The sequence below is a fragment of the Trachinotus anak genome, unplaced genomic scaffold (assembly GCF_046630095.1).
Source record: "Trachinotus anak isolate AG129_WGS33_773 ecotype Australia unplaced genomic scaffold, CSIRO_AGI_Tana_v1 ptg000005l, whole genome shotgun sequence".
NCBI classification, from domain to species: Eukaryota; Metazoa; Chordata; class Actinopteri; order Carangiformes; family Carangidae; genus Trachinotus; species Trachinotus anak.
In genome coordinates, this window is record NW_027273856.1 from 13,096,552 (window position 1) to 13,114,766 (window position 18,215).

Consider the following 18,215-nt stretch of genomic DNA (forward strand, 5'->3'; position numbering starts at 1 on the left):
CGGGTTGTGAAAACTTAATAAGATATCACAGCTCAAAATGCACTCTATCAAACTCCAATACTCTGATTTGTTACTGTTTCTTCAGCAGCCATCAGTGAGGAGATCTAAGTGGTCATTCAAATCTCCAGACTAGAGCATGTACAATACAAAGGCTATGAGTGATTCCTCTGCATCAATAGATGTTCATACTGGATTTCTTTTAACCTGTTTTGAACTGCTCTGCCTCACATTCAAACAACTGGACTCCTCTACCAGTTTTCTCATTCGAACTTTTGTGGCTTTAGTGCTCCTCAGCAGCTGCTGAAGGTTTTTTATCATTCACTCTCAGTCAGTCCAGGAATTTTAACCATTTTCTGATTCCTCTCCTGGCAACACTGATCATGAAACACATTTACCCACTTTGTTAGTACATTTGTGGCAGATGCTTCCAATATAGAAACCAAAAATTACAGATATGTGTAACTAAACCCAAACAGACTGTCACCAGTCACTGAGTCAATTGAATGCATTTTGCTCCGGGACAGTGAATACCATTTTGTTGAGCCAGAGCACAGCACAGTAGCTGTGGGAGAAAAACAGATGGAAATAGTGAGTGACGACACACTGATGATCTCTGGGTCTTCACATATAAAAGTGATCAGCCTCCCAGTGCTCCCTTCAGTGCAGGCCGGATCACCATAACAATTATCTGCAAGGTATAAACATCAGGCACATCTGGATGGACAGAGCAGAGCCACGTAAATAAGGTGAGTGGTTGAAAAGCTTTTCATTAAGCAGATAGAGAGGAAGGTGTATTAGTTTCTGACCTTTCAAGCCATTTTTTGCTGACAGCTGCTTTGGACAGCTGCTTCATTAATAACAGCATAACTGTAATAACTGCAGATATAGTGATTTGGCCATTTCTGCTGTCAGAGCTGTGGACAGTCTCAAACAAAAATGTAAGCAGTAAAAAAAGGTTGAATTTCACACCATATATGACACATCAGGCTTTCAAGTAATCAGGGAAAGTAGATCCGCGATGGTATCTGTTTCTTATAGGTTACGAAATGTGTCTGCTTTCAGCATGAATTTCTAAGGGAGGCAGGGGTATTCATCACAATATTTAATATTGTGATAGCATCTTTTAACAGGAATGCTGGAACTGTGTTCTTCCAAAGTTATGCAACGACAGTTTTTCAAGATTCCCGTAAGAACACTTGTTCAGTCCTGCTTTCCCCAACAAGGAAGATTAATAGGGGAAAGAAATAAGAACCATTACGGTTTGGAAAAAAAGTTATCCATGCTTCTATCACACCCCACATGGACTACTGTATCAGCTTGTTCATCTGACAGTTTATCTCATCTAATGCGCTCAAATTAGGGTCAAAATCATTTTGACCTTGATTTTGACCTTCCAAAGTCTATAGTTGTATATCAACATTTGTAAACCTGTAAAATTAATCCGCAGGAGAAATTCACCTATGTATAAAACGTTCGCATTTGTGGAAAAGAGAGAGACTGTGTAAATAAAATCTGTGAATATCAGCGGTGAAGTTACAGAAAGCTGCTTCAAAAGAAGAAGTGCTGTTGTCAACATCTGTGAACAGATGCAGAGCACTTTAAAAAACTGCATTTTAAACTCAGCATTCAGATTTCCCACACAGTGTGAGATGCTGAAGTTACAAGTATGGATTTTGACCCTGTCTTTACACCTGAATCTGATTGGACAATGACCAATCGCAAGGCAGAGTCTAATCAGTGGGCATGTTGTTCCGTTACCTCCATCTCAGGTCCTCTCAGGTCCTGAAAGGTGCAGTAGATTTTCACGATGGCGTGGGCTCTTCAGTGACTGAGATGGATTAGTTGTGGAAAAAGTGTAGCCAGATTTGACTGACACCAAAAAGAACCTCAAAAATGTTCCGTCATCATAACTGTACATTTTAGTTTCCATGCAGAGGAAAGATTTTTGTCTACATTGTGCACCCTGAATAGACTTAGGACTTCACTGCCTCCTTTCCTCTGTTTTTATTATTCATGCAGTTAATTAAAACAATAAATGAATCATGGCTACAACATTAAAACATTATCTGCAGCCAGCTTTTTGAATAATGTTATACTAAAAGTAAAGTCTTCATTTATGTGAATCATTAGCCGAGCAAATTATGATTTATCACATTTCAGCTTAGTTTTGGTTTTGCCCACATCACTTCTCATTCGTCAAGTGCTTCTACAGTCAGTGTGCCCTGCTAACCTCAATCATGTTCTTAGAATGGAGGTGCTGTTTTATTAAAATGCAGCCAAACTTTTCCTCTACAGAGGTTATACACTTTGTCCTTGTTTTATATTGTGTGTTGTCAGTCTTGTATGTGTGCTACAGTATTATACATTAACCTTGCCTGCTTGCTTATGCTGACCCTGCTCTTACTACCAAGCATTGTCATTTACAGTTTCCAATGGCTGTGAATACATCTGACTGGTTGGTCCCAACTGTGAGCCCAGAGCTGGACCCCTGCACTAATTACACTGAAGCTTGGCTGTGGCTGTCCTCCCTGCACCCAGCCTTCCTGGGTTTGATCAGTGTGGTGGGGTTGCTCGGGAACTGCCTGGTTCTCTGTGTGTTCTGCCTACAGAGGAAGCCCTGCACTGTGGCTGATGTCTACCTGGGTAACCTGGCAGCTGCTGACCTGATCATGATGTCCTGCCTTCCCTTCTGGGCAATTACCATTGCCCAAGGCTACAAGTGGGACTTTGGAGAGATCCTTTGTAAGCTAGTCAACATGGTCATCTCTATGAACTACATCTGCAGTGTCCTGTTCCTCATGCTGGTTACTGTGGACCGCTACCTGACTCTGGTGAAGCCCCTGAGTCCTAGCCGTCTGAGGAGATCCACCTGGGCCAAACGTATCTGCCTGGGGATCTGGAGCCTGGGCTTCCTCTTCAGTCTGCCCATCCTACTCTTCCGCACAGTGACGTATGTAAAGGATCCTGGTGTGTATGCCTGCATTCTGAAGTACCCCCACCCAGCATGGAGGTTGCACCACAATATCAACAGGAATGTGCTGGGTTTTCTAATCCCTGTCCTGGCAGTGGTTTACTGCACTCGTCACATTGTGGCTGTGCTGAATGACCGGGGAACCACAGGGCTCCCTGGGATGAGGGCAGAGAGGAAGGCTGCCTACCTGGTCCTGGCCGTGCTGGCCATCTTTCTCTTCTGTTGGACACCACACCAGGTGATGCTTTTTCTTGACACTCTGGATTACTTGCAGGTCACGCCTGGGTGCCTCTGGGGTCATGTCCTGGACATCGGCATACAACTATCCACATATCTGGCATACAGCAACAGTGCTGTTAACCCCTTCCTGTTTGTTATTGTGGGGAAACATTTTAGGAGAAAGGCAAAGGAGGTGTTTGGAAAAACTTTGAACCCCTGGTCAAAGGACATGAGCTACCTGAGTGTGAGCCTCTCTTCAATGAATAGACTCAATGAAATACAGCGTGTAAGTATTGCAAAACTGGACCAATCCTGACCACAACCACTATATCATGACCAGTTGCTGTAGGGATATCTTCAGTGGTTCCAGATTTATGCACTGAATAACTTCATCTTGAAGCATAGCATACTGTGATCACTTGATAAGAGTATTTTCCTGCTGTGATTATTAAGTTGATGTAGTGGAATTGTTTACAAACAACTGCTTATTTACACATTCAGCAGACATAGAGAATCATTAACATTCATTTGGAGTCTTGTCTTTGTCTTTGTGGGAACTGTTGGGTTTATTCTGTAACAAAGTAAGGTCTTGACCTTACCCTGTAAAGTGCCTTGAGATAATGTATATTATGATTTGGCGCTATACAAATAAAATTGAATTGAATTGAATTGAATTGAATTGAATTGAATTGAATTGAATTGAATTGAATTGAATTGAATTGAATTGAATTGAATTGAATTGAATTGAATTGAATTGAATTGAATTGTCTGTACCCATCTGGTGAATGTAATCATGTGTTTGAGCCAACTCTTCTAGCTGATACTCCTGGAACAGTGCAGCTGCTCTAGGCTGCAGCTCTGTGCATGATGCAGACAGACAGAGCTGCTAAAAAGACACCTGGAGCAGTTATCGTGTTCAAAATGCACAGCTCGGCTCTAATCATGAGTGAAATTATTATTATTATTATTAATTATTATTATATTATTATTATTATTATTAATGTCAAGTATTTTAATGAGCATCAAAGCTCCCTGATACAGATACATTTTGGAAGTAATAGAGTGGAAAAAAGGCATATTACAATATACAGTAATCATTAGTAACATCACAAAACTATTGGCTGCAGGATCCACTGATCTGTGACTGTCATTCACCCTCTGTTGGTAATAGTGTGGAAAAAGAGTTGGTAATGATTCTCTGTGAAGAGGGTGTTTGAGGGTGAAGGGTTGGGGTAATTATTTGATATATTTTATTTAAAACATGCTGGTTTGTGCAGCTCCAACTAAAACTTCTGGTGCATTGTTCCAGATGATTGTGCTGTAATTACTGAAGGCGACGTGCCATTGTAATGCTTAGGGATTTATTAGCATTTATTAGCTCTGTGTCTGTACACTCTTCCCCACTGCCTTGTTTTATTGTCTTTGTCATTGTTTTGTTGATGCACAGAGAGATATTATCTTTACAAGACTAACCTTGACAATTTATGATGTAATTGATGCTAAATAACTATTGCTGAATACAGAAGATGAATCGCAATGTGATCTATGTGATCTTTCATTGTGTCTGAGCTTCTTCTGTCTATCACTAATTGCATCATTATGAATGCCTAACTATTCAACATCTGTGCTATGAAGGGAACTTATTGCAGTCTGTGCAGTCTTGTTACTGCTACATGTCACTGTCAGTCATTTTTTAATCAATGTGTGGTTTTTTGGGCACAGAAGGTGGAATTAATAAGGGGTATTAAGGGTGAAATCAAGAGCCAGTCAGTGATGAGGAAAGGAAAGGAAGTAAGGTTTGTGAAGAAAAGAAGAGGAAAAATGAAAGAAAACTTTGCTACACCAGGTATAACTTTGATCATCGCAGATTAAAAAATTAAAATGTTCCAAAGGATAGAAATAAAAGACAATAAAGATATTTAAAAGTGTTCTGCCAAACAAATACTACTATTTTTACATTTGAGAAATAGTAACTTGTCCTTCAGTTGTGGCAGACAGAATCATTGGGGTGTTTTGTAATAAATCAGGACAGGTATTGGGAGAGCAGTGTTTTACCATTACCAGATTGAGATGTTCCATCATATTGGAGAAGCTCACCCTGCTGGATCAAAGGTCTACCCTCCTGTATCGCCAACCAACCATTCCCTGATGAAAAGAGGGCATTTTTTCAGCATAGCGATGGAAAACAAATCTTCTGTGCTTGTCACGCTTACTTTAATGGACTTTGCCTGTGTCGACATCACTGCAGTCTTAGCAAAGTCAGTTTTGTATGATCTGATGTATTATGGATTATGTATTTCATGTATTACTGTATGTTGTTAATTTAATTTTCAGGCATTTTTGTCCCTGAAATTTTACATAATGCATTACGTTGAAAATAAAGGTTGGTTTACTTCATGTAATCAGGGATCTGTCTGTCTGTTTGCTCCCTTCTCTTTGGTCCTCTAATAGAGGTAGTATTATATCTGGAAACATTGCCAGAAAATTGCTTCTTGGAAATGCAACACTGCACCTAGCCACAGGCAGGTCAGTCAGGGGGGGACTGATTGTCTGCAGCTTATCAAGTAATAAAGCAGCCTGCTTTTAGATAATTAAAAAATGATATAATTACTTTATTTTGTTATAAATGTACTCATGCACAGTTAGATCTAAATAGGAAATTGTGTAATTTATAAATTGTCAAATAAGTGTGTGTGTCTGTGTGTGTGTGTGTGTGTGTGTGTGAGAGAGAGAGAGAGAGAGAGAGAGAGAGAGAGAGAGAAATAAAGAGAGAAAGAGAGAGAGGTGGGCACCTTGGTTGGGAGAATTGCACTGCACATTGCTCTACAATGAAATATATGAGGGACCAAAAATGACATAAGTATAAATACATAAATAAATGCAATTTTTTAATGGTAATTTTTACATTTATTTATTTATTTATTTATTTATTTATACTGATGTCATTTTTGGTCCCTCACAGAAATAAGGTTTCAGCCATTTGAAATATTAGTAGTGGTGAAATCTTGAAAGGACGTCAGGTGAGTAGGCGGTCCTTCAATGTGGTCTGGGACACATTTGCATTCACACTGCTAAAAAAAGTGTGACCACATGTGACCACGCCACTTCCCCATGTAGTGATCGGATCTCAAATGCCTCCTTGGCTGCATTTACACCACCTGTGATCGGATCAGCCCAGGCGGGTGTTAAGGCCAGGTGTGAACAGAGCCACTTCTGACTAGGTGAGGCGTTCTTCCCAAATCCTACTTCATTTTTCATACTTATCTACTGCTGGGAAGTTACTGGGTTTTATTTTGAAGGTTAGGAGCGGAAGTCAAAACTTTTTCTGCAGCTCGTTTGATTTGCATTCTGAACGTCGCTCACTTCCGTAATACTAGTTAAACTGCAAACGTCCACAGGGTGCTCCTCCAGTTTGGCTTCTGTTGGTTGTCCTCTGTAAGTTGTCACTCTTTGAACTACCACAGCGGAACTCGTCATAAAAGCCGCTGTGAGGACTCTGCGTGTGGTCAACTGAAAAGTTGAGTATGAACCCAGTACAAACTGGTTTTGTGTTAGAATTCGTACGTGTTACTCCACGTAGATTTACATCAACAGTTGTGTTAGTCGAGTTATGTGAGGATACTGCTTTAATACTTTTTCGTCTGTACCAGAGAAGGAAAACCATCCAACCGGCTTAAAATTCAAAATGAGGCTGTATAGTAATAACGTCAACAGGGCACCGTGTGGAGTTAATAGTTATAGCCCAACAGCTAAGTTGATCTGTTTTCAACATTAACGGGGAAGCTAGCATCTCAACGTGTAGACTTCTGTGTCGCATTTTGACAAACAACGAGGCTAATCCAGGGAACAAGAACCAGAGCACTAGTAACCACCCTGTTGATTAGTGTTTCACTGAACTTGGTAAAAAGCCTAAAAACTGCACATATATCTTGTAAAGACTCTAAGGATTTGTATGTCTTTCTGTCGCTGTATGACGGTCCGCCAATAGTAAAGCGTAACGGTCAAAATAACAGAGCAAGCAGAGGGTAACTAAAGGCGTACCAGTTCCATCACCGGATCCATCACAGTTTATACTAATTGGCCTCATAAGGTCAGTATGTTCCAATACTGACCTAGAAATGGATCAGTGAATTTCTAGCGAAAGTGAAGACAGAAAATTAAATTTATGAAAACATCAGAAGTGGAGACACAGCTGCTCAAACCTGATAGTGTTAAAAGTATTTCTAGTGAACTTGTTTGGAATTTGATGTAAAAATGGATTCAGTTATGATACAATTGTGTCAAACCACGACCTCAGGTGCTACATTACCAATACCTTAATGATATAAGATGAAACATGAAACCTTGCTCCCGCTTCTTCTCAAACATGCAGAGAATTATTCTCATGTTCCCTCTTCTCCAAAACATACTAACATTAAACAGTTACTGCTTACAGTTTTTGGCTAGAGCAGAAAGATAATTCATTTGCACCCTGTCCAGAGTATTTGACGTGCGACGGTGTCTGCTAAAGCTTCAAAACAGGACTCGAATTCAGTCATCATCCATTTAGTTTTAACACCTGTGCAACACTGTGACAGGCCAAAATATCTGGGAAAAAAGCCTGTTTTGGTGTCAGAGTTATATGTGTGTTGTGGTCAGTCATAATAAGATTTATTCACTTAAGCTGATGGTGGCACCACATAAGCCAGCTACAGGGATATATTACTTTGGTGGGCTGAACTGTTGTCTCTCTTTCCACAGCAGCATGAGTCTTCGAGAAATCAGTGAGAACGTGAAGCTGGCCCGTGAATACGCCCTGCTGGGAAACTACAACTCAGCCAGTGTCCTCTATCATGGATTGCTAGAACAAATCAAAAAGTATGTGTACACCGTTCGGGACAGCAGTTTTCAACAGAGATGGCAGCAGGTAAATATGACAGTAAAAACTTATCAGATCATATCAAGGAAATTTGGATTTTTCTGATGTATGTGTTTGTTTCTCAGCTGTGGCAAGAAATTAGTGAAGAGAATCGACAGGTTCAGGATATAATGTCGACTTTGGAGAACTTCCAGCTGGACACAACGCCTGCTAAACCCAGTAACCATGATGATTGTGAAATAAGGCCTGTACATGTGGAGCAGAGGTATGGGATTTAGTTTTCAACTCATTTCATTCATTGCTGAAATCAAATTTCTTTGCTCACTGTTAAAATCAATTTTTATACTTTCTGAACTTTGTAGAACTCATTCACTTTGCTGTTCACAAATTTTCTGATCCAGGGTCGTATGAGCTATTTGTCTGTGAACAATAGCATGACGTAGTCATATGATTGAGATTAGCAAACTTGAGTCCCTGATGTGAGTGTGGTTTGTTCCTGTTCGGCCCTCTAGAAAGGTGGCCTGTAAAGCTCACACTGCCTCTTTGGTTGGTTGGTTGGTTTTTACTTCACACATGAGTCTGGATGCATTAATACACTTGTTGAGCATTTCTTCAGGTAATGTAGTGTAGAAGTCATTTATTCTGTTATTTATGGTGTTATATAAGCTTTCACACTTCCAATGCCGCAATAAATGGACCACAGACAGATCTTATGAAAATTATTGAAATAGTGGTTTTGTTTTTGTTTCAGTCCCTGAGTTAGTCCAGTCCAAATCTAATTACATCACTTATTATTGCTCTGACATGAATAAGCCACAGCTTAAAAGATATTGGACCATGTAAAAAATACATTAATCGCAAAAAAGAGAAAGATGCTTGTACCAGATTTAGCTACTTACTAATTTCCATGTGCAGTCCCTGGACAGGTTAGGGGAGCAGCAAGAACAGCCAAACGCAACATCACAACTATAGATAGGCCAACATCCTATTCATAACCGCACAGCTATACACACAATAACACACTTCATATGCACAAACACAAAGAATATAATAATCATCTCCCTCTTTTCTTTTCACAGACACTCTCCGTGCCCTGTCAGGCGGCCTGCTAACCCCTATAAAGACAGCAAACCTCCCAACAACCGCCTGAGCGTGGCTGTGAGGGCCCAGCAGAGGCACTCACCTCGGGGGGCCAATGGGGACAGAAGCAAGCCCTCCAAGGGCAAAGAAAAGAAGGAGGCAAAGGAGGCCACTGGCAAAACAAAAGATGATAAGGTGAACAATTTGAAAGAATGCAGACACAACTATTTGCATTGTTGATTAAACAGTATCCACATGCTGCTTTTGTACCTACAGCCATGCCTAGCCTGTCATTCCAGTTTTTTGTCTGGGAGAAAATAGACAACATGGATTACATTCAGAGAACAGGAAACACAGGGAACAGAAATAATGTGTTTTGTCTTCCCTCCAGAACAAAGCAGAAGTCCAGGAGAAAGAAGTAAAAAAGTTTGATGGGACAGGATATGACAAAGACCTTGTGGAAGCTCTGGAGAGAGACATTATATCTCAGAATCCAAACGTTAAATGGTACGTTTTTACAATTTACTGTTTATTGGCTCGATTTTCACAGAGCAGACATGAGCCTACACAAATAATTCTTTTATATTCCTGTCATGTCATGTATTAATGTCTCATGTATATCCTAGAACTGTCTTAACATACGGTGCATCCGGAAAGTATTCACAGTGCTTAACTTTTTCCACATTTTCTTATGTTACAGCCTTATTCCAAAATGGATTAAATTCATTTTTTACCTCAATATTCTACACACAATACCCCATAATGACAAAGAGAAAAAAGTTTACTTGAAATTTTTGCAAATATATTAAAAATAAAAGACAAACTAAATCACATGTACATAAGTATTCACAGCCTTTGCCATGACACTCAAAATTGAGCTCAGGTGCTTCCTGTTTCCACTGATCATCCTTCACATGTTTCTACAACTTGACTGGAGTCCACCTGTGGTAAATTCAGTTGATTGGACATGATTTGGAAAGGCAGACACCTGTCTATATAAGGTCCCATAGTTGACAGTGCATGTCAGAGCACAAACCAAGCCATGAAGTCCAAGGAATTGTCTGTAGACCTCCGAGACAGGATTGTATTGAGGCACAGATCTGGGGAAGGGTACAGAAAAATTCCTGCAGCGTTGAAGGTCCCAATGAGCACAGTGGCCTCCATCATCCGTAAATGGAAGTAGTTTGGAACCACCAGGACTCTTCCTAGAGCTGGCCGCCTGACCAATCTGAGCGATCGGGGCAGAAGGGCCTTAGTCAGGGAGATGACCAAGAACCTGATGGTCACTCTGACAGTGCTCCAGTGTTGCTCTGTGGAAAGAGGAGAACCTTCCAGAAGGACAACCATTTCTGCAGCACTCCACCAATCAGGCCTGTATGGTAGAGTGGCCAGATGAAAGCCACTCCTCAGTAAAAGGCACATGACAGCCCACCTGGAGTTTGCCAAAAGGCACCTGAAGGACTCTCAGACCATGAGAAACAAAATTCTCTGGTCTGATGAAACAAAGATTGAACTCTTTGGCCTGAATGCCAAGCGTCATGTCTGGAGGAAACCAGGCACCACTCATCACCTGGCCAATACCATCCCTACAGTGAAGCATAGTGGTGGCAGCATCATGCTGTGGGGATGTTTTTCAGCAGCAGGAACTGGGAGACTAGTCAGGGTCGAGGGAAAGATGAATGCAGCAATGTACAGAGACATCCTTGATGATAACCTTCTCCAGAGCACTCTGGACCTCGGACTGGGGCAAAGGATCATCTTCCAACAGGACAACGACCCTGAGCACACAGCCAAGATAACAAAGGAGTGGCTTCGGGACAACTCTGTGAATGTCCTTGAGTGGCCCAGACTTGAACCCAATTGAACATCTCTGGAGATCTGAAAATGGCCGTGCACCAACGCTCTCCATCCAACCTGACGGAGCTTGAGAGGTTCTGCAAAGAAGAATGGGAGAAACTGCTCAAAAACAGGTGTGCCAAGCTTGTGGCATCATACTCAAAAAGACTTGAGGCTGTAATTGCTGCCAAAGGCTGTGAATACTTATGTACATGATATATTTTTATTTTTCTATTTTTAATCTATTTGCAAAAATTTCAAGCAAACTTTTTCCCTTTGTCATTATGGGGTATTGTGTGTAGAGTTTTGAGGAAAAAAATGAATTTAATCCATTTTGGTCATATGGGTTCACTAAAATCACTACTTGATGAGATTTTTGGGGAAAGACCCAGAGCCAAAAGTAGCCTGCCATGTCTGCAAGGTTTTTTTTTTTTTTTGTTTATTTGTTTTTGGTGTTTTTGTAATGCTTTTATGCATTTGTACAATTCACAATATTTGTACAATTAACATTTGTAAAATTAACAACAGAATTAACATTCAACATATGATATAAACAGAATCCAAACGTTCCCCAAAGTGAACCTGTGGCAGTGTCAATCTAATAATAATACTAATAAAAGAAACAAAAAGATAAACAACAACAGGTAAGAATAATAAATAAAACCCCAGAATAGATAAAATGAGTAGCCTACATTCCTCATAATAAATCCATTATTCTATCTTTACCTCACTCATTCAATAACTCTTCAATATCACAGTTCTTTATCAATTCCAAAAACAGTTTCCAAGCTCAGACGCTTTCTCTCTAACTGTAAAAGACAGTTTCTCAAGAGCTGAGCTAGATGTTGAGTTTTTATACCATTTGCCAAGAGAGGGGCATTTAAAACTCTTCCAACACAATGCGATTGAACGTCTGGCTTGTAGTGAACAAAGGTCAATCATTTCCTTTCTCTAGTAGATAGAGAACACATTTCTGGATAAATGCTTAAATTACATATCTATGGACTTAAAGGTGAAAGGGAAGATGTAATCTGGGAGAGAAATTTTTTACACCAATCTCCAAAATCTTTGAATCTCTTCACATTCCCACAAACAATGATATAATGAACCCTGGTGGATGTTGCACTTATAGCATAGGTTGGGTATATCTCAGTCCGGTGTTAATGGTTTGAGTATGTTTTTAAACATATTTTACTCCACTCGTTGAGAATATCTTTTAAGTTTCATATCCATTCCTGTCTCATACTTTCAGAGCTGTCTTTATGGTTGTCCACCAGTATGTTGTATAACTGGATGACCAGCCCTTTGCTGAAGCATTTATTTCTCATAAATGATTCCAACAAGGAAAACAGGGGAGTTCTTTAGTTGTAATAAGTTGTAAATATTTGAATAAGTGCTTATGTGGCACATCAAAATTAGCCTTTAACTCCTCGAATTACATTAAATTGTTGTCTTTATATAGATCCTGTAGTGTCACTAAACCCCTACCCAATCATGTTTTAAAGCCCATGTCGTTTTTTGCCGGGGTGAAGTGATCATTACCCTGGATTGGGGAGGCACATGATAGCACTGGGGAATCACCCAAAAATGTATGTACATCATGCCAGACAACAATAGTATTCTTTTACAAATGGATTAACTGTGTTTTTTTTCTCAGTTTCTTAAATTGTGCTTGTCAGAGTCAACCCCTTAGAGAACAACTTTTCAATTTCAAGAGAACATCATTTGAAAACCAAAACATTGTGGCTTTCAACTGAGCAGCCCAGTAATACTATTGAAAATCTTGGAGTTGTAAGGCTCCCCTATCATAAAGCAAATATAATGGAGAAAGTCTGAGTCTTGGCTTCCTATTATTCCAAATAAAATTTGAAAGTAGCTTTCTGATTATAGAGAAAAATGACAGTGGGGGGCTTGTGGAATTGATTGGAAAATATATAAATATTTAGGTAATATAGTCATCGTTACTATGTTTATTCTTCCCACTGTGGAGAGAGCCAATGTCGCCCATCTTGTGACCTCTTCCAACACTTTGGCTAACATTATCTTTGGGGTTATTCTAATACTCCAGTAATGAAATCCTTCCACAGTATTCACAAACGGATGGGATAATGTTGGCTTCCTTCCTGGCTTCCTTATACAGCCAAATATCACCAGTTACAAATTTGCTTCAAAGGACTTTACAGTCTGCACATCATATGACAGCTCTGTCCTCAGACCCTCAAAGTGGATAAGGAAAAAAAATTCCCTTCATTTTTTTTTTTTTTTTGCAAGTAACAGCCAAAACTAAAGCTTGTTGAAGTTACGCACACCATGTCTTTGATACGCAGCTAGCGTTATTTTTTTTTTGGACAATGCACATTTGTTTCTGCTATATTTACATTGCATTGTATGTTTGGTTTTTTTTCTAATTTTTCATGAGATCCATGTGACAGTTTACTTAGAGTTTGCTAAATGGTATTCAAAGGAGCATGAGGAAAAAGATTATCTGGTTTGATGACCAGAGTTCCAAGCACTATGTCTGACTTTGTCATTATGGATTATTGAGCGTACATTGATGGGCAAAATGGTTCATTTTATTCATTTAAAACTAAAACTACAACACAGTGAATTGTGCATTCCACCATTAATCCAAGGTATCAAGAAAAAAAAGTGCAACATTAGTCAGAGAAATAACAACTAGATTTTGTCTTCAAATCAATCCGTTTTACAATGACTCACACAATACATTGAACACAAGGAGTGTTTCTGTAAAACAGTAATTTGGACTTTATTTTTTTTATCTATGGCTATAAAAATAGCAACAGATGTTAGAAACACTAATTTTAAGATGCAAACTCATAACTTTGAAGAACTGTAGGTAGGGTCTGGTTTATCACGCACACCATGATTACCAGCTGAATGAAGCCTCTGTCTTACCTGTTTCTATAGGGACAACATTGCAGACTTGGAGGATGCAAAAAAACTGCTGAAAGAAGCGGTTGTGTTGCCGATGTGGATGCCAGCATTTTTTAAGGGCATACGAAGACCATGGAAGGTACTGACTTACGAGATTTTAGTCTGATTTCTTCTGTCATATATCTCACTTTTACATGGAACACATTTCTTACTTTAGGGGGTGCTTATGGTGGGACCTCCAGGCACAGGGAAAACGCTTTTAGCTAAAGCAGTCGCTACCGAATGCAGAACCACATTCTTTAATGTTTCCTCGTCTACTCTCACCTCCAAGTACAGAGGAGAGTCTGAGAAGCTGGTTCGCCTTCTGTTTGAAATGGTAAGCTCACATGCACTGGGTTCTTACATGTTTGGGTATAATGGCTATTTGTGTTATCATTAAGAGTTCTATACTACATACTATAGTACCTGAACTGTGTTCCCTCTCAATTATCAATGTACAAGAGAGAACTGAGTGCTGACAACATTTTACATGTAAAATGTATAATAAAAAAAAAAAAAATTGCCATGCCATTTATTTTAGCACTTCTTCTGGCCATGACACAAAAAAAAAGATGGCTGTCAGTGGGTAGGGTAGCACAATTATGACTAAAATGATTATCAGAATAGTTTTGCCATCTTTCAGGTTCTATACATAAATATTCATTGTACTTTACTTAAGTATTGTTCTGCTAGCTGTAACTCCACCACATGTAAAGGGAAATGTTTTTTTACTCTGCTACGTTCATTAGACTGATATAGTTTCTAGTTACTTTTCATATAGGATTTGGCATTAAAAAAAACTACTGACAGAGATCAAACCCAATGTTATATGAAGTATTTAAACATATTTAAACCTTGGTCACTCAAAACAGTAAAAAGCTTATGTATTGATGCACAAGTATTAACAATCCCATAAAAGAATACGTGGTAATTTGTTGTTGTGCAGAATCTTACATAGGTAGCATTTTGAATTAAGGACTTTTGCTTGTAATAATGTATTTTATATTGTTATGCTGGTACTTTTATTTTATTAAGGATCTGAGTGCGTCTTCCTCCACTGAGTATCACGGTGAATCAAACAAACATTTCTGCAGCTCTGTGCAGCTTATATAGTGTAGTTGTTTTGCAGTGACTGCAGGTTTAAATAGTGGCATTGTGGTGTAGTTGTGGCACTGTATCTCACTGGTGGTGGTGCCTCCAGTGAGATACATGGTAGCTGCTGCTGTTTGTGGCCACAGATATGTGCTGAGGCACACTGGATAGAGCCCAGGCAAGAGGTCTGTCTATGGACTTCCATGACATTCATAAATCACGGTGTTGGGAAAGTATATGTCCCCTTTGAGATTTCTCCTGGTCCCAGTTGTTGTGTTTGTCCTGGTGCAGGCACGTTTTTACGCTCCCACTACAATCTTCATTGATGAAATTGACTCCATGTGCAGCCGCAGAGGGACCTCAGAGGAACATGAGGCCAGCCGGAGAGTCAAGGCAGAGCTGCTGGTACAGATGGATGGTAAAACACCAAGGACACCTTTTTATACAGTTGCATTTTATATACATGACAAATTTATGAAATGTAACTAAGCACTTGAAATATATTCATTTTCCAGTGTTCTTGGTATGTGTAAACTGAAATGCAGAAAGGCTTTTAACTGTTGCTCAGGTGTCGGTGGAGCATCAGAAAACGATGACCCATCAAAGATGGTTATGGTCCTGGCTGCCACCAACTTCCCATGGGACATTGATGAAGCTCTGAGGAGACGGCTGGAGAAGAGAATCTACATCCCTCTGCCTTCAAGTATTGTCACTTCTTTACTGCATGGCAGCGTAGTCTCCATACATACTATGAAACGTGATTAGTTGGAGGGGCATAAATTAAAGTTACTCTGGACTCTAATCTGGCCTTCGTTACTATTAAACTTTTAGAAAATTATGTTTTTGCGGACAAAGATTTAAACATAAATATGTTAATTGCACCCTGAATAACTGCAGAATGTGGGATCATGCTGTAGTGGTGCATATCCCCCAAACAACTTTGCACTTACAGTGCATCCGGAAAGTATTCACAGCGCTATACTTTTTCCACATTTTCTTATGTTACAGCCTTATTCCAAAATGGATTAAATTCATTTTTTACCTCAAAATTTTACACACAATACCCCATAATGACAAAGAGAAAAAAGTTTGCTTGAAATCTTTGCAAATAATCTTGGCCCAGCCAGAGCCCAGACTTGAACCCGATCGAACATCTCTGGAGAGATCTGAAAATGGCTGTGCACTGATGCTCCCCATCCAATCTGACGGAGCTTGAGAGGTTCTGCAAAGAAGAATGGGAGAAACTGCTCAAAAACAGGTGTGCCAAGCTTGTGGCATCATACTCAAAAAGACTTGAGGCTGCAATTGCTGCCAAAGCTGCTTCAGCAAAGGCTGTGAATACTTATGTACATGTTATATTTTTATTTTTCTATTTTTAATCCATTCGCAAAAATTTCAAGCAAACTTTTTTTCTCTTTGTCATTATGGGGTATTGTGTGTAGAGTTTTGAGGAAAAGAATGAATTTAATCCATTTTGGAATAAGGCTGTAACATAAAAAAAAAATGTGGAAAAAGTGAAGCGCTGTGAATACTTTCCAGATGCACTGTATGTTAAGACACTTCTAGGATATACATGAGACATTAATACATGACATGACAGGAATTCCCACAAACAAATGACAGTGTACACAGGCCTTTCAGGGACCCCCAGAGCAAGTTGTTTGTGCTGCCCAGTGGGTAGTCCAGCCTAGATAGCGGTGGCTACTATGAGATGTGGACAGGAAAATGAGTTTCCTGGGTGCTCCGCTCACTGTTGTTGTTCCGTGCAGCCAAGGGGCGAGTGGAGCTGCTCAGGATCAACCTGAAGGAACTGGAGCTGGCCAGCGATGTGGATTTGGACAAGATTGCAGATCAGATGGAGGGTTACTCAGGAGCTGACATCACCAATGTGTGCAGGTCAAGCCCTTCTTCAAAATAAAGTTGGATATCTTCACAGTACCTTCTTATGCAAACAGCACAGAGACAAAACAACACAGTTATGCACAGAATAAGATCCATGTCATAGCTACAACAGATACAGTAGATACATCAAGGCACTGTATCTTGATTACCCTGCATTGGGACAGCTTAAGGTTAAGATTCCAGATGAGCACCATAAAAGCTGAAAGTTATTGGTGGAATCTGAGAATTTCTTGTGTTTAAAAGCCTTTATTGAAATCTGTGCTGAAAGTGGTTAAATAAAACTGTTGTCTGATGCTGTAGGGATGCCTCTCTGATGGCCATGAGGCGAAGAATCGAGGGCCTCACACCAGAAGAGATTCGCAACATTTCCCGGGATGAGATGCACATGCCCACCACCATGGAGGACTTTGAGTCGGCTCTGAAGAAAGTATCCAAATCCGTGTCTGCAGCTGACCTGGAGAAGTATGAGAAATGGATTGAAGAGTTTGGGTCCTGCTGAAAAAAAGGCATCTGTGTCTGAATGTGTGACTGGTTTGAGGCTGTGTAATATGAGTGTGTAGTTTCATGGCTACGTGTTTTTCTGAAGCAGTTAGGTGATATATTACATCGGGTTAATAAGTGCGCATAAAAAATAGCGCCTCTTCCTGTTGTAAATTATTTTATAAAATCTATAAACGTCATAAGAACTGATGAGTGAAAGTTTTCTCATGTGATACTAAAATATTGTTGGACTTCCATTGCAAATAAATTTTAATTCCCAAATGTTTTAATGATCTTGAAATCGCCAAACATGTCCAACATCCACTCTAAGACAAATCAAATGTAGGTCTTTCAAAAGCTCACAAAACTGAGCAGCCAGTGTTTCCTTCAGCACACTGACAGCTGTCTCCAGATGTTTTACTGCTACCGTTCCTTCATAAGTGTCATAACATTTGCTCTGTGCCATTGTGTCTGATAATGAGATTGTTCTTCCATTTCCTTTGCACTTGATTTTATGTGAAACTGACACATTTTTGTTGATGCCAATTTTTTGGACACAACACTAACAAGGTATTTCTATAAATAAAGTTAAGTGTTTATGAATATTAACATTATCTCACATCTGAGTTTATTTGTTGAGTACGTGTGGTATGATGTTACATTGGCTACATAGTTGGGACATGGGCTGTGCTTGGTTTATCAAGAAAGGTGTCAAACTAAAGTCAACACAGAACCATACAATCATACATGCATCAAGCAGTTTTTAGATATTGCTGGTATGAAATGTAATTGCAAATGTTTGCCTTGACTTGCAGTGGCTACAGAAAAGAATCACCCCCCTTC

The 18,215-nt window shown here is 39.7% G+C and overlaps 2 protein-coding genes across 6 annotated transcripts; both read left to right on the forward strand.

Annotated features, from left to right (window-relative positions):
* The first annotated feature begins 670 nt into the window (after positions 1–670).
* Positions 671–5,592, forward strand: LOC139621667 (B2 bradykinin receptor). The gene is made up of 2 exons (XM_071478405.1): positions 671–746; positions 2,427–5,592. Exon 2 carries the CDS (start codon positions 2,433–2,435, stop codon positions 3,504–3,506), a length of 1,074 nt encoding a protein of 357 aa, XP_071334506.1. The 5' UTR covers positions 671–746; positions 2,427–2,432; the 3' UTR covers positions 3,507–5,592.
* Positions 5,593–6,259: 667 nt separating this feature from the next.
* Positions 6,260–17,981, forward strand: katna1 (katanin p60 (ATPase containing) subunit A 1). 5 transcript variants are annotated; one of them, XM_071478407.1, is made up of 11 exons: positions 6,260–6,411; positions 7,931–8,096; positions 8,174–8,313; positions 9,128–9,323; positions 9,520–9,635; positions 13,893–13,998; positions 14,077–14,235; positions 15,282–15,408; positions 15,559–15,693; positions 16,760–16,886; positions 17,193–17,981. In XM_071478407.1, the coding sequence occupies exons 2-11, from the start codon at positions 7,935–7,937 to the stop codon at positions 17,389–17,391; spliced, it is 1,467 nt and encodes a 488-aa protein (XP_071334508.1). In that variant the 5' UTR covers positions 6,260–6,411; positions 7,931–7,934; the 3' UTR covers positions 17,392–17,981. The 5 variants fall into 5 exon arrangements, with proteins under 5 accessions (XP_071334508.1, XP_071334510.1, XP_071334511.1 ...); XM_071478409.1 differs by lacking the exon at positions 6,260–6,411 and adding an exon at positions 6,461–6,707 and having other exon boundaries at positions 7,934–8,096; XM_071478410.1 differs by lacking the exon at positions 6,260–6,411 and adding an exon at positions 6,462–6,625.
* The last annotated feature ends 234 nt before the right edge of the window (positions 17,982–18,215 follow it).